This window comes from Eptesicus fuscus, chromosome 5, assembly GCF_027574615.1.
Source record: "Eptesicus fuscus isolate TK198812 chromosome 5, DD_ASM_mEF_20220401, whole genome shotgun sequence".
Lineage (NCBI taxonomy): Eukaryota > Metazoa > Chordata > Mammalia > Chiroptera > Vespertilionidae > Eptesicus > Eptesicus fuscus.
In genome coordinates, this window is record NC_072477.1 from 77982577 (window position 1) to 77997694 (window position 15118).

The 15118-nt window shown below is 45.7% G+C and overlaps 3 protein-coding genes across 4 annotated transcripts; all 3 read right to left on the reverse strand.

Moving 5' to 3' along the window:
* Window positions 1-278: 278 nt before the first annotated feature.
* CHMP4A (charged multivesicular body protein 4A) lies at window positions 279-3815 on the reverse strand. Of its 2 annotated transcripts, none has more exons than XM_054716475.1 (6): window positions 3569-3815; window positions 2121-2270; window positions 1857-2034; window positions 1309-1423; window positions 1013-1148; window positions 279-588 (listed from the first exon to the last, which is right to left on the reverse strand). In XM_054716475.1, the coding sequence occupies exons 1-6, from the start codon at window positions 3597-3599 to the stop codon at window positions 539-541; spliced, it is 660 nt and encodes a 219-aa protein (XP_054572450.1). In that variant the 5' UTR covers window positions 3600-3815; the 3' UTR covers window positions 279-538. The 2 variants fall into 2 exon arrangements, with proteins under 2 accessions (XP_054572450.1, XP_008156678.2); XM_008158456.3 differs by having other exon boundaries at window positions 279-597; window positions 3569-3812.
* A 731-nt stretch (window positions 3816-4546) lies between these two features.
* Window positions 4547-5922, reverse strand: MDP1 (magnesium dependent phosphatase 1). Its single transcript, XM_008158455.3, has 6 exons — window positions 5825-5922; window positions 5648-5708; window positions 5468-5578; window positions 5025-5132; window positions 4843-4928; window positions 4547-4753 (listed from the first exon to the last, which is right to left on the reverse strand). The coding sequence occupies exons 1-6, from the start codon at window positions 5859-5861 to the stop codon at window positions 4662-4664; spliced, it is 495 nt and encodes a 164-aa protein (XP_008156677.2). The 5' UTR covers window positions 5862-5922; the 3' UTR covers window positions 4547-4661.
* Window positions 5923-7676: 1754 nt separating this feature from the next.
* Window positions 7677-15071, reverse strand: NEDD8 (NEDD8 ubiquitin like modifier). Its single transcript, XM_054716476.1, has 4 exons — window positions 14967-15071; window positions 9047-9094; window positions 8799-8881; window positions 7677-8041 (listed from the first exon to the last, which is right to left on the reverse strand). Exons 1-4 carry the CDS (start codon window positions 14982-14984, stop codon window positions 7945-7947), a joined length of 246 nt encoding a protein of 81 aa, XP_054572451.1. The 5' UTR covers window positions 14985-15071; the 3' UTR covers window positions 7677-7944.
* Window positions 15072-15118: the final 47 nt, after the last annotated feature.

The following is a 15118-nucleotide window of genomic DNA, read 5'->3' on the forward strand; positions in this document are numbered from 1 at the left end:
CGGCAGTAAATCACGGGGCTGTCTTGCCAGACACTGACGGGGAAGTGATGAGGGAAGACGCAGAGAAAGCTCCAGTTCTAAGATAAGCAACAGGTGGCAGTTTCCTCAACCCCAGCTCTAGCAGCTCCAGGACAGACCAACCTGAAAGATGAACCTAGTAGGTGAGATATTGGAAACACTTATTCTATGTTCCAATGCCCCTGCATTATTCCTGTTATTATTCATTGCCGAAACAGCTCCAAGTTTCAGGTGTAGACAAGGCAGCATAAGCACAGGGATTCCATCTGCCCAATTTTATTGAAGACAAGGGCACTGTAACTGTTATCAAAGAGAAGGGAGCCCAAGGGCTCCTCCCGCACCAAGATCCTTCTGCAGAGTTGAGCCAGGGATTGGAGGGCAACAGACCCTTTCTCTGGCAGGGCTATACCACCACCCTCAGCAGGGCCTCCCAAACAGGCTATGTTCCTTTAGCTCAGCACTTGGCACTTAAGGAAAAGAGATCAATGAAGGCAGCATCAGGAAGATAAGCGCAGACTCATCAGGATACCCACTCAGCCAACTGCTGTAGTTCTTCTTCATCTTCATCCGCTTTGGGAGCTTTGGGGACAAGGATATGCAGAGAAAGACGTGTTAAAGCCTCAGCATCTTCCAATCACCCCTTGCTACAGCACTCGGAATCTGCTGAATTCACTCTCCCCAGCAAAGGACCTAAAGGTTTGGTACTTCTGCTTGCTGGGCTGCTGCTACTCCTGTATCTTCGTGCAAATTTTTAAAAGGTGCCTGTTTTGCACAGCATCTGCAGCCCTACACCAGGGCACACAGTTTGCTGAGTGGAGCACAGCCTGGATTTCAGCCCCCATTCCCCTTTAGCCAGGTGCCCTTACAACAACCTGTGCAACTTTAGCAGCAGCCCTTTCTGCCCGGTTCCTTTAAGGCAGGATGGATGAGGAATCTCTCCCCATATCTATCCCACCCTCTCAAGTCCTGGAGACATCAGAACAGCCCTGGGTACCTGGCCCTGCAGGCAGATGTGTAGAGGGTACACTGGGCAGTTTGACTGGGGGTTCTTCCTCCTTGTCGCCCACATGTAACAACTCCCGAGCCAATTCCTCCTGTTCCAGGTCCTCTAGTTCCTCCAACAGTTCATCCTAGATAGGGAACGGCAAGATTCAAGACGAAGAAAGGAAACTTCTGCTTCTGAAAACACACCATGTTCCCCTCTAAACTCGCCCCCCAATTCTCTTGGACATTGTCTTTGGCTGGTCCCGTGCTTTCTCCAAGACTTCCTGACCCCTCACACCCAATCACCTCATCCACATCATCTGCAAAGCCCACAGGCCGAGAAATGGCATCAGAAATCTGCTGGGCCACCTCCTGTTGTTCTGTGATGTCGGCCATCAGTTCATCCACCTTGTCAATGTCCCTGAGAAGACAGATAGCCGAGAAATCAGGCAACTGCCCCCCTGACTTTCTGATCTCACATGAATGAAGTCCCTTGTCTGTGGCCTCACTGATAAATCCATGGCTAGCAGGTATAAGAGATCCCTGGAAAATTGCAACTAGGCAAGTTACAATGGCAAACTGAAAAATGGCAAGAATCCACATGGGAATGGGGGTGGGGCTGGGAATAGATTACACTCCCTTTTCTGAAGAATCTTTAAAAATTAGGAAAATCATTTTTCCTTGCTAGAAAGTTCTAGCCAGAAAAGAGAGATTCTTGCAAGGAGAAGGGAGGCTGACAGAGGTCTAGCCATCATGGGTGTCTATACTGCAGATTCACATTCTGAGAGCGTTTAAGATCCAAAGCATAATACCAAGCTACTCTCCTGTGCTTGGGCCCCTCCCCCCATACCCACATGTCCTGGTAGGCTTTCTTCATGCCATGGGCAGCAAGCTCCATGGTGCGAAGCACTTCTGCATTGGTGGTGGCATTCTCAATGGCTTCACGCTGAAACTCCAGGGTGGATAATGTCCCATCCGTTTGTGCTAGCTGCTGTTCCAGTCTTTTCTTCCTCCGCAAAGCCTGTAGGGCAGCTGACCCAGCCCACACCTTGAACATCACAGTCAGAAGCCCCTGCTTCCCACCTGGGTCCTCCCGATTGGCACCTTTCCCCTGTCACCTCTCTTATTTTTGGTCCCATGCTTCTTGGCTGTTTGTAGCTCCTGTTGAATCTTCTGTTCCAGAAACTCCTGTTTCTTGATCAGTATCTTCTCCGTTTCCTTCAGTTTCTGTATCGCCTCTTCAGGGGTTGGTCCCTTCTCCTTCTTCCCTGGGGTCCAATAGAGAAGGCCCATATTGTGTGAAGGGAAAACATTAACCACCAATCATGGAGTGCACGGTATGTGCTAGGCACTTGGCTGTGTTATTTCAATCCCAAAATGACTCTCTACAACGGACGGACTTCACAAATGTGAAAACAGGCACAAAGACACTAAAAATTTTTTTTTTTGTATGAAATCACAACTAATAAGAGATTGAGCAGTAATTGAAATGTGGCAGTATGACTTCCAAAGCCAGTATTCTTTTGCTGTCCAAGCTGCCTCTTCAAGTCATTTCCAGCCTTTAAAAATTTTTTTGTAGACTTTATTTCTTAGAGCAGTTTTAGGGTCACAGCAAAATTGAGTGGAAGGTACAGATATTTTCCATTTGCCCCTTGCACCCACATACGCATAACCTCCCATTATCACATCCCCCACCAGAATTGTCACTTTTTGTAATCACTGTTCCATTTGCTATCCTAGGAGATACCCAAGGTCCTGCCACCACAGGCTTAAATGAAATGAAGTACAGGGGGCAAGAGAAAAAAAAAATTAAAACCTGATCTCAATCTTTCATCTTCTGCACTTCTCAGTTATTTCCCTCAGCCCACAAATCCGATGGCCCTTGCCTGCTTAAAATCCTTCCATACTCACTACTGCCTACAGGATAAAATCCAAAACTTTAAAAATGAGACACACGAGGTCCTCTGCAACTACACTTCCTTCTGCTTTCTTTTCCCTTCAACTACTCTTCCACCTAAACATCCTCTTTCCAGCCTTTGTTTGGCGCACACACGCAGTTACCCCTTCCTGGGGTATCTCAATTCTCCACTTGGCATACTTCTAGCCGGCCGGACCCCGGACACCTGCTTCTTCTATGCTTCCCTGGTTCTCACGAACATTGCCATGTAGTGCTACACTATATTGTAAATGCGTTTTTGCTTGTCTTCCCACATCAGATAGGAGCTTTGAGAAGGCCCCTTTCTTCGTCACCTCAGATTCCCTCTTGCCCTGCATCAGGAGAGCTCCAGAGTTTTGGAAAGGGCTGGACACTGGCCGTCGGAACCGAAACCGTGGGAGCCAGCACTGCCGCCGTCCTCCACTCCCGTGCCTTCCCGGACCTAGAGCTCTTCCTTCCGAGGTGGCGAGGTGGCGGGAGGCGGGCAGGCAGCGCCTGGCGCTCTGACGAGGTGGGGCCTCCAGGCGCTGGAGGCCTTGCTGGGCCAGCACCAGGCTTTTCGGGACAGCCTGTCCCCTGGGTTTCTTCCCCGTCTGCCCCCCCTCCCCTTCCCCTGTGGCCCGTGCTCACCCCTCCCGAAGAGTCGGCTGAGACCACTCATCGCCCCTGCCTCTCCCGCCTCGGCCCCACGGCGGCCTGCACACTTCCGCCTCGTTTCTGGGAGCGTGCCTCCATCACTCAGAGGCCGGCCTCGGCCAATCCCTTCTCGGGGCACCGCCGCGGCATCAACAGGCGCCGGGGAAGCCACTGCTGTCACGTGACGCGAGCCACCAGCCCCCAACCCGCAAGCTGGGTTTAAAGCGGCCGCTTCCAACAGACCGTCCCACCCGTGAGGGAAGCGGGGGCGGGGCGGGGTGAGTGGGTAAGAGAGCAACCAAAGGACTAGAATGCATGCATCTGAGCATAACCAAGGGACACAGACGGGGGTGGGGTGGGGGCGGCCGGGGAGAGGTCAATGGGGGAAAAAGGAGACTTATGTAATACTTTAAACAATAAAGAATTTAAAAAAAAGTACAAATTAGTAGTTACAAAATAATCATGAGGATATAAAGTACAGCAAAGGGAATATAGTCAATAATATTATAATAACTCTGTATGGTGTCAGGTGGGTACTTGAAATATTGGGGGGATCACCTTGTAAAGTGTATAATTGTCTAACCACTACGCTGTACACATGAAACCAAAACAAAATAATATTAAATGTAAACTGTAACCAAAACTAAAAACTTAAAAATAAAATACACACACACACACACACATAAAAAAATAAAGCAGCCGCTTGCCTTTGAAGTATAAAAAGGCTGCCCCCACCCTGCCCCCAAAATAAACTGCTTCCTGGAAGGAAATGTGCAGGGGACAGTGGAAGACTTAGTTCTTCATGCCCTGGACAGTGGAGGACAGGGAATGGGGATGGGGCCAGCACGAGGGGATCAGAGTGCTGGTTTTGCCACAAGGCTGTACGGCAGAACCTGATGCAGTCTAACCCTCACACTCTGGGTAGCCCACCCTGGTCCACACGCAAGAAAAACAAACAACTCCACACTGTGATAAGATTTCTTCTGTCACACAAATACACTTTATAATTTACACATGCACCTGAAAACGCCTTCCTAGTTTTCTTGAGTTTTATGCCTCAAATGAGGCTCATCCACAGGACTGGACCTCAGGGTCCGGCGTGGGCCTTTGCAAATGTCTCTAATCCTTGAGTTAGGATTTGAAGACTCATTCCATTCTGAACATGAATGCAGGTAACACCTAGAAAGAAAAGAGATATTTTATTCCTAACTTCTCCTAGGAACCTTTTCTTCCCCATTTCCCAAATGGTTCTTCTCACCACTCAGTACCCAGTTTGCTGACATCTACAATATTCCGCTTCTCATCATCGAAGAAGATCATCTGGGAGAAAGGAACTCCAGTCTTCTGCTGCAGCCTGTGCGAGGCAGGGCAGGGGAGTAACCAAGCTGGCTTCTTAGTTCTTCCAGTCTCTGCTCTTCTCCCCCTACTTCTCCCCTCATCTCCCTCATACCTCTCAAAGTGTGTGACCTTGCTGCCTGGATAGATTTCCCTTTGAACAAAGTATCTGACAAGGCCTAAGAGCTCCAGTAGCTGGTTGGCCCCTTCAATTTCACCCGTCCTGCAAAAAGATGTCGTCGATGCGATCAGGAGAGTGGAGGGCCCGAGCTGCAAGTGAAGTTATGTATCACCAGCGGGAAATCAACTTGGTACTTCCCCAGGATGGATGGATAGGCTTCCTAGGTCCTTATTCTACTTCAAATCCTTCCTGTCTGACATAGGTGGCACTAAGCCAACGTTTAATAAATAAAAGGCACAGGAGAAGTCATAATTTAAAAATGTAAAATACTTACAAATTTTCCACCGCCTAAATTTTTGTAACCAAGGGGTTACACAAGAAGTCTCACGTATGCATCTGTCAACATTAGACTGACAGTTTTTTTCAGTTGTTCTTACCGTGAAGCGGCTGCCATGGGTACCCCAAGGCCTCGAAATCGGTCCAGGACCTCGGGCACCTCTGGGTACAGTCGGATGGTCCTGCCCTGCCTGTCTCGTACAGTTCCATCACTGGAGAAGGCGAGAATGCACTCAGCTCCGGCCCGCCCCTCTGGCCCGGCCTCCCCAGCCCGCCCTCACCTGCTCTTGTGGAATGGGGGGTCCACGTGCGTGTCCACCCAGAATGGCCAGAGCGTGTAATCTGCGCGGGGAAGAAAGGGGAGGGTTCAGCCTGGAGGGGGCAGGGACTCGAGAACTGGAACTGGGGTTTGGAAAAGGAGAGCACCCTACGAAACTCTCCGCAGTAGAGCCCCTCACCCAGGTCGAAGACAGCGAGCTTAGGGAGCGGCGCCATCACCGGCGCCCACAGGCTGCGAGCAGGGAGGCGGGCCTTCTCTGGGGCTCAGATACCCTCCGGCAGCAGTCACCTCTCCAGACTGTGGCGGCGGTCAGCCTGAAGGCCGTGCAAGAGCGCCATCTGACGGTGGAGGGCGGGAAGGACTGCAGCGAGTGCCGACGCGACCGCACGCTGGACCACAGCGGTTTCCGCTTCACCCAGGCTCCCGAGATTCTACTAGAGACGCCAGGGAAAGGAAGACCCTTCTTCTGGCACCGGTCCCTCATTTCACCTTTCCAACTAAGACAAGTGATCCATCATCGCTTGTGTCACTCCTCACTCAACCTCTGTTCTTTTTTAAAAAAATATATTTTATTAATTTTTTACAGAGAGAAAGGGAGAGGGATAGAGAATTAGAAACATTGATCAGCTGCCTCCTGCACACTCCCTACTGGGGATGTGCCCGCAACCAAGGTACATGCCCTTGACAGGAATCAAACCTGGGACCCTTGAGTCCGCAGGCTGACGCTCTATCCACTGAGCCAAACCAGTTAGAGCTCAACCTCTGTTCTTATCAGTCTTTCCACAGTATAGAGCCCAGAGCCCCCAGCAATATTCCAGCCATCAAGAACGTGGGATCTGTAAAACGCTTCAGGCCTTTCTCAAGTCAGGCCCAAATGTCCAGTAGGTCCACAATGGGAGCTAATTCACTCTCCTGGTTTCTACCACCCATGTCTGTAGTATGATGATAGATGTATAACCACCAGTTTGGGGGGAGAAACTGATTTTCATTGTTTGCCAATTACTATAAATATTCTACCATGGCCAATTTCAAGCTACCCACATGAAGTTACTTAATATGGGGTTGTAAAGAGAGGCCAATAATGCCCGGGTCCGGGTGAGGCCGCGCACCCCTGGGTCTGGGAGAGGCCATGCGTCCCTGGGTCCGGGTGAGGCCTCGCGCCCCTGGGTCCAGGTGAAGCTGGATCCCGGGTCCGGGTGAGGCCGTGTGCCCCTGGATCCGGGTGAGGCTGGGTCCCGGGTCTGGGTGAGGCCACGCGCCCCCTGGGTCTGGGTGAGGCCACGTGCCCCTGAGATGGGTGATGCCGTGCCCCTGGGTCCGGCCGAGACCAAACCAGAGGGAGTCGGACTTCCGTTACCACCATTTGTCCACCATCCAGAGCTGAGGGGTCAGTACCAACATGTACACATAAGGAACTGGTGGACATTGAAATTGGGTCTCAAAAGAACTGTTGGTCCAGAAAGAAACTCACTACAGACTGATTCATTTGCCTGTCAGCATAACTATTATTGCTCGTCTCACATTCAGTTCTTATATCTCTAGTGACACATGATCTCGCTCATCTAGGGGAAATGATGAACAACATAGACTGATGAACAAGAACAGAACCAGAAACAAGGAGGCATTGATCGGACTATCGGGCCTCAGAGGGAGGATAGGGAAAGGTGTGGGGAGGGGGGAGAGATCAACCAAAGGACTTGTGTGCATGCATATGAGCCTATCCAATGGTTAAGCTCAACAGGGGGTTGGGGCATCCGTGGGGAGGGGTGTGGGATGGGAATGGGGGGATGAGGACAAATATGTGACACCTTAATCAATAAAGAAAAAAAAAAAAAAAAAGAGAGGCCAATAATGAGCTCTCATGAACTGGTGAGATCTGGCTCCAGTACAGCACTGCCACTGACAGTGTGGTAGTCATTCTGAGGGCACAATCCCTTCCATTGTCCTACTCTTTCAGCCTGCTGTAACTGGGTGTGCACTGAGTCCATTTCGACTTCAGTCATGTTTGTATAACAGAAGAAAGAGTCGAGGAGGCCAAGAAATATTTTATTGACAACCAGGGACATAACCATAAGAGAGGGAAGTACACAGGACTGCAAACTAAGACCCAATAGCCAGCAGGGGCCATTTGGGACAGGAACACTGCATCCTGGGGTCCTCACAGTCTCCTACCCGTAGACACACAAGGCTGGGCATCCAGGAGAGGGGGCAGTGACTCTGGTGTCCCAGAGAGTGACAGGACATATGATGCCTCATTACAAGAGACAGGGTAAGGAGGTAAAATGGAGAGAGGGTCCATCACTGCCTAAAACCACCTCCTCCTCTTAGAGCCAACACCAGGTGGAGGACTGAGCCACCGAGGATTTTATAATCAGCTGCTGTCTTCTCATCATTCCTGCAGGAAAAGAAGGCATCAAAAGGATTAGAAAAATCATCTAGAACATGGTTTTAACCTGGGTTTCATGGATCTCTCTGGGGGTGGGGGAGAGGTCTATAAACTCAGATGAGAGATAAAAGTTACATCTTTATTTTTATTAACTCCTACCTGAAATCTAAAATTTCTTTAAATTTTGAACATAGGCAAAATCCATAGTGGTATTAGCAATATGGGTAACCTATTAACAATAGAAATTAGGTATTTTCACATATTACAATTATTTGCAGGTATCTTGAAAATATTTTCAATATAATTTGCTTCTTCTGTAATTCTATGTATTTTATTTATGTCTGCAGAAATCTGATTCTGAGAAGGGGTTCACAGGCCTCACTCAATTGTCAAAGGGTCTAGGCCACCAGTAAAAAGCAGCAGACTCCTCCGTCCCCAGTATTTGCTCCCTCATCTTCATGTAAGATTGCCACACCCTTGCCGAAACCGGTTTGGCTCAGTGGATAGGACTGGAAGGTCCCAGGTTCGATTCCGGTCAAGGGCATGTACATTGGTTGCGGGCACATCCCCCGGTGGGGGGCGTGCAGGAGGCAGCTGGTCGATGTCTCTCTCTCATCGATGTTTCTAGCTCTCTATCCCTCTCCCTTCCTCTCTGTGAAAAATCAATAAAATATATTAAAAAAAAAAAAAAAAAAAGCTCCCTAGTATATACATTATAAAAAAAAAAAAAAAGATTGCCACACCCTCATTTCCATGCCAAACTCACATCTGTTTACCACTGTAGATGAGCCGCTGTTGCTGTGGGGGGATTCCCTCTTTCTCTTCCACACGTTCCTTGATTCGTTCCACCTTAAGGAGTACAAGTAGTCAGGGGCTACCCGTGGTAGACAGGGGTAGGACCATGGAAATGCAAAGAACAGAGCTATGCAGACAGCATGAAAGCAAAGGACTAAGTTCATCAGCATATCCACACAAATGTAGGGAGATAGGCATGAAGATGTGTTGCGGTATTACCTTATCTGTGGGTTCAATGTCAATCTCAATCTCCTTTCCGGTCAGCGTCTGAAACAGGCAAGGGTTTCATGAGTCCTACAGCCCACTGTACAATTTGTCTCTTAGGTCTCTGGGGATCTACTACCTTCTAAGAGACAGATGTACATTCTTGGCAAAGCTGCTCTGAAGAATCGCAAGGCGCTGACCACATCTAAATTCATCAAACATTTTTAGGCTGTGTTTGAGAGGCCAAGATTCTATGAACCATTTGACCTTAGTCCCACAGGTCATTTCACATCCCCCACCTCACCCCACCCCCCTAGAATCGATGGTATTTTTGCTTGAGATAGCAATGAGAGGTATCCTAAAGATAGCATTCCTTTGAGTCAGAAGGATCTTGTTGTATATCAGTGGTAGAAATTAACATTTAGATAATTCAAAGAATTCTCAAGGATATCAGAGATCACCTCTGATTAACTTTTTAAGTAACACTAGAATTCAACATTCTATTCTCCCATATCTTCTCCAGACTTCTGTGTAAATCTTAAATTGCAGCTCTGGTCTTCTTGACTTCTTCCATAGGCTAAGGGCTGCTGACATCCTAATACAATTACTGACTGTGCACTTAAAATGGTGTTCTAGCCCTAGCAGGTTAGGCTCAGTGGATATAGTGTCAGTCTGTGGACTGAAGGGTCCCAGGTTCGATTCCGGTCAAGGGCACATGCCAGGGTTGTGAGCTCGATCCCCAGTAAGGGGCATGCAGGAGGCAGCCAATCAATGAATTTTTCTCATCATTGATGTTTCTATCCCTCTCTCCCTTTCCCTTCCTCTCTGAAATCAATAAAAATATATATTTTTAAAAATCTAAAAAAAAAAAAAAAAAAGTTGCCCTAGCTGGTGTTGCTCAGTGGATAGAGCACCAGCCTTCGGACTGTAGGGTTGTGGGTTCGATTCTGGTCAAGGGCATGTGTCTTGGTTGCAGACTTGATCCCTGGCCCGACTGTGCAGGAGGTAACCAATTAATGTGCCTCTCTCACATCAATGTTTCTCTCTGTCTCTTCCCCTCCCTTCCACTCTCTCTAAAAAATTAAAAAAAAAAATCAATGGAAAAAATATCCTCAGGTGAGGACTAACAAAACAAAACAACAACAAAAAAGTACTTACCACACCACTACCTATGAATTATTTTCACACATGAACACATAGAAAAGACTAATCAAGGTTCTAGATCTTATTAACAATGGACAAGAAAAACAGGTAGAAGAGGAATGTATTAAAAGACAGCATGGAGCCCTGACTGGTTTGGCTCAGTGGATAGAGCGTCGGCCTGCGGACTGAAAGGTCCCAGGTTCGATTCTAGTCAAGGGCATGTACCTTGGTTGTGGGCACATCCCCAGTAGGGGTTGTGCAAGAGGCAGCTGATCGATGTATCTCTATCATCGATGTTTCTAACTCTCTATCCCTCTCTCTTCCTCTCTGTAAAAAATCAATAAAATATATTTAAAAAAAAAAAAAAAAGACAGCATGGAGATGTAATCCGCAAAATCCGAACAGTAGGAAACTCTATGGGACAAACAATATAGTTTATTCAACAAGAAAATAGAGGGAAAAGGATGCTTTACAGGTTTAAAGAGTTTAAAACACATATCAACCAATTGTAATGTCTGACCTTAGTTTATAATTAGATTCAAACTAATTATGAGACAAAAGAGTACATTTGTTGATAGTGTTAATCTTTTAGGTGTGATCATTATGGTTATATTAGAAAAAAGTTCTTTTTTATAGCTAAATACTGAAACATATTAGTTACATATGCTGGGATTTGTTTCAGAAAACATCAGCTAAGGAGGATTGGTGAGTGCAAATAGGATGGACCATGAAATTATAGTTTTTGAAGCTGGGTAAAGGGTGTATTATGTCTTTCTCTATGCTGTCGTATATGTTTGAAGTTGCCCATAATTAAAAAGTAACTGAACAAATTTAAAAGATATTCTTTATATATCATGCAATACTGGGCTTCTTCCCTCAGATCTGCTCACTGTGACCCAGGAATGCATTCAATGCTATTTAACAAGTCTATGATGAACTTAAGCCCAACACACTGCTTTAGGTGCTGGAGGGGATATAAAAGAAATTAAGTGATCCAGCCTTTGCCAACAATATTTTTCAAGTGAAGATTTACAATCAAGAAACACTGAGCCATATAATTAATAGAACAGACCTATATATACAAGGAAGTGCCATATTGAATACTACTGTCCAAATACAAGGAGCAATGTCAAAATGCTATGGTAAGTGAAAATCAGCACTGATTAATTTAAACCTAAATAAAATAACATTTCACACCCAGTATTACAACTAAAATAAAAATGGCTGATATGGCCCTAACCGGTTTGGCTCAGTGGATAGAGCATCTGCCTGAGGACTCAAGGGTCCCAGGTTCTATTCCGGTCAAGGGCATGTACCTTGGTTGCGGGCACATCCCCAGTGGGGAGTGTGCAGGAGGCAGCTGATCGATGTTTCTCTCTCATCGATGTTTCTAACTCTCTATCCCTTTCCCTTCCTCTCTGTAAAAAAAATCAATAAAATATATTTTTAAAAAATGGCTGATATGACTAGCAAGGGTGCAAAGCAGCTGGAATGTTCATTCACTGCAGGTGGGAACATAAAATGGTACACCTGAAGAACTGTTTAGCAATTTCTTTTAAAGTTACAGTATCAAGCCCTGGCCGGGTAGCTCAGTTGGTTAAAGCATCCTTCCGATCAAGGTTGCAGATTCGACCTCCGTCAGGTCACATACAGGAAGCAACCAATGAATGCATAAATAAGTAGAACAACAAATCGATGTTTCTCTCTCTCTCTCTAAAATAAAAAAAGTAAAAGAATACATTAAATAAATAAATAAATAAAGTTATATATATTTACCACATGACCTACTAATTCCATTCCTAGGTATTTATCCAAAGGAAAAACATATGTCCACAAAAAGACTTGTATAACAATGTTCATAGGACTCTTATTCATAATGGCCAGAAACTAGAAACAACCGAAATGTTCATCAACAGTAGAATGGATAAACAAACTGTGACACTGCCATCCAATGGAATACTACTCAATTATAAGAAGGAAGTACAGGTATACTCAACAACAGACATAATGCTGAGTGAAAAAAAACAGACACAAAAATTATGCATTGTAATTCATATGAAGTTCTAAAACAAGCAAAACTAACCTATGGAACCTTTTAGAGAGTAGGAGTGAAAATGTTCTAGATCTTATGGTTACATGAGTAGATACTGTGGTTAAAAACTCACTGAACTGAACCCTGAAGAATTTTGGGTTTTATTCTATGTTTAAAAAATATGTGAGCCAGCCAGCATGGCTTAGTGGTTAAGGTCAACCTATGAACCAGGAGGTCATGGTTTGATTCCCAGTCAGGGCACATGCCCAGATTGCGGGCTCAATCCTCAATGTGGGGTATGCAGGAGGCAGCCAATCAATTATTCTCTCTCATTAATGATGTCTCTCTCTCTCTCTGCCTCTCTCTCTCTCTCTCTCTCTGAAATCAATTACAAAAACATATTTAAAAAATATTTGAATGAGAAAAATGGGGCTTAGATAGTAAAGATGGTTGCCCAAAGTTATCTGCTAAGAGGGTACTAATGCAGGATCTGGGGTTAGGGAGCAATATGATGAAGAAGTTTAAAGATCTGTACACTATAATTTTGTATATTATGTCTCGATTTAGACTCTAGACTTTAGAGAGGGCATGGCCATATGAAAACCTGGTTGGAGGCCTCACACATAAATAAAGGCATAAGTTAATGAGACCCCAGACCAGAATAAGTGTAATGGGAATGAAAAGTAAACCAAACAAGAAATATCAAAGGAAAAATTAGATTCTAAAAGAGAAAAATGACTCTAAAGAACTAAGTTCCAGATACCTGGTAGATTTGCAGGATCAATATATGAGATGATTATTGGGGAGCCAGCTTAAGACAGAAGATGATGTATTTAATTTTAGAAAGATGAAGTATCAAGAGAAGATTTAAATCAGAAGGATCTGTAAAGGACTGCAGAAAGAGATATGGAAGAAGTCAGCTAAGGGGAGAGAAAAGTTGAAAAATTAGTAACTGATCAAGGAGTCCTGCCAATAAAACCTATCATTTATATAACTCATAGCTAACTAATCACTTTTATACGTATTTAACGTATAGAGAAATGTAGCAAACAACAACCAAAAAAGAGAGATGGATGATAGAGAAACCCACTTAAAGGTAAAAAGGAGTGTTTCAGGAAAGGAAACTGACAATTTCAGAGAAGTACTAAATAAAAATTAGTTCAGAGATACAAAATCTAGAACCTTGCTACTCAAGCAGTATCAGCATCACATGGGAGCATGTTAGATATGCAGAATCTCAGGTCTCATCCCAGGCCCACTGAATTAGAATCAGTATTTTCACAAGATCCCCAGGTGATTCTTAAACACTTTTAAGTTGAGAAGCCCATCTATAACAGTATATTTTTAAACTGCAGGTCTCAACCATCAATGGGTTATGAAATCAACTTAGGATAGAAATGAAATGTCAAAGCATAGCACACATAATAAGGTGGGTGTTTTTTTTTGGGGGGGAGGGTGTCTGAGACATGAGTTAAAATATTTTTAATGTAGATTGATATTTTAAAAAGAGTTTCCAAAACACTGAACATCAAGTATAGTAATAACCTGTTTGTTAGACTAACAGTATACTCAGGGGACACAAGAAACCCTATGCATTGAAAAGAAGATAAAAGCACTGATCTGCTAGTGTTCTTCACACTTTTTGACAGTGACCCATATTGAGAAATACATATGAACTAGTAACACAATACTTTTACCCAGAAGTATACCCTGATATTTCTATTTTTTTTAAACATTGCACACTACCCACTGAACCCTTAAATTGACTTCACAATTAGTGACTCTTTTATAGGCCACTACTCAAGTTTGAAAAACAATATAGTTTGGCCATGCCGTTTGGCCTCAATCCTTAGCTAAGGGGTGGTTTGGAAGAACTGAAGAGGTTAAGAATGGCTATTATATATAGCAAATACACTAAGGAGCTGATTAAATAACGATAGACTTACTCAAAAGTAAAGAAGTCAAACTAATGTTGCACTGCATCAATTGTTAATTTTTGTCTGTCTGCAGACACAAAAGAGGAAATAGCAGATAGGACTGGTGAGGGTTGGGAATGGAAAAATAATGGGAGTTGAAGAGAAGATGAAGTTAACACTGCTAGTACCAAGAACTAGGGCACTGCTGGTAACTAACTAACTAACTAACCCGCCTCAGTCAAGGAAGTGAGGCTGGCCCAAGATGCCTGGCTCAGAAAGGCAGGTCCTGACTGAACACTCCCAGTTTTGGCTTCTGAAGGCCGGCTGAGATACTAAACCTTGACGACAACCAGCGAAGACTTACGATCTAGCCTTGGAACCACCTCCTCCCTCCCCCGACCCTCACCCCGGGTTCCCAGGCTAACGTTTTTTGTGCGGTGCTCGGACTGGGAGAAGCAGGTAACCCGGGCATGAAGCACGGACACCTGAGCTTATTCCAAGAATCTGAGAGAGAGTGGAGCCAAGCTGCTGCTAGGTCTTCTCCCTGACCGCGGGGGGGTCTGAATACAGCGAGAACCCCGACAAAGGAGGCCTTCAGGGTCATGTCACGTCTGGCGAGAAAGCAGGAATGACAGAAACCCCGCCGTCACTTGGTTGGGCCGGCCCCTCGCAATCAAAGACATCTAGAGTCCCCCCACTTCCCATCACCCCTCGCGCGGAGCCCTGAGGGTGTCAGCGCCCTCAAGGCTCTGGAAAGGCGTGGTTTCCCTTCCCCGCTTCTCCCGTAAGGCACGGCGGCCAGCCCAGTACCACTGCATCTTGGCAAAGCTGGAGGTGCTCCCACCTTCACTTTAATTAGCATCTTCTTCCAGTATTGGGTCTGCACACAAATTGCTGCTTCTACCGCTGCGGTGGCTGCTGCCGCTCCCCAGCACTCTGTCGGTGGGAGTCACTTCTGCTTCCGGGTCATTGGCTGGCTCCTCCCCTCCCCCCTCC

What these genes read in the sequence shown, in the direction of transcription:
- CHMP4A (XM_008158456.3), bottom strand. Translation starts at nt 3,599, where the DNA reads ATGAGTGGTCTCAGCCGACTCTTCGGGAGGG. An exon ending in TTGCAGATGATGTGGATGAG is followed by an intron (nt 1,149 to 1,308) that starts GTGATTGGGTGT and finishes TTCCCTATCTAG; the next exon opens with GATGAACTGTTGGAGGAACT. An exon ending in ACATCTGCCTGCAGGGCCAG is followed by an intron (nt 598 to 1,012) that starts GTACCCAGGGCT and finishes TTGTCCCCAAAG; the next exon opens with CTCCCAAAGCGGATGAAGAT.
- MDP1 (XM_008158455.3), bottom strand. Translation starts at nt 5,861, where the DNA reads ATGGCGCCGCTCCCTAAGCTCGCTGTCTTCGACCTGG. An exon ending in GCTCGCTGTCTTCGACCTGG is followed by an intron (nt 5,709 to 5,824) that starts GTGAGGGGCTCT and finishes TTCCCCGCGCAG; the next exon opens with ATTACACGCTCTGGCCATTC. An exon ending in CCCATGGCAGCCGCTTCACG is followed by an intron (nt 5,133 to 5,467) that starts GTAAGAACAACT and finishes ATCTTTTTGCAG; the next exon opens with GACGGGTGAAATTGAAGGGG.
- NEDD8 (XM_054716476.1), bottom strand. An exon ending in ACATTGAACCCACAGATAAG is followed by an intron (nt 8,882 to 9,046) that starts GTAATACCGCAA and finishes GTACTCCTTAAG; the next exon opens with GTGGAACGAATCAAGGAACG. An exon ending in ATCTACAGTGGTAAACAGAT is followed by an intron (nt 8,042 to 8,798) that starts GTGAGTTTGGCA and finishes CTTTTCCTGCAG; the next exon opens with GAATGATGAGAAGACAGCAG.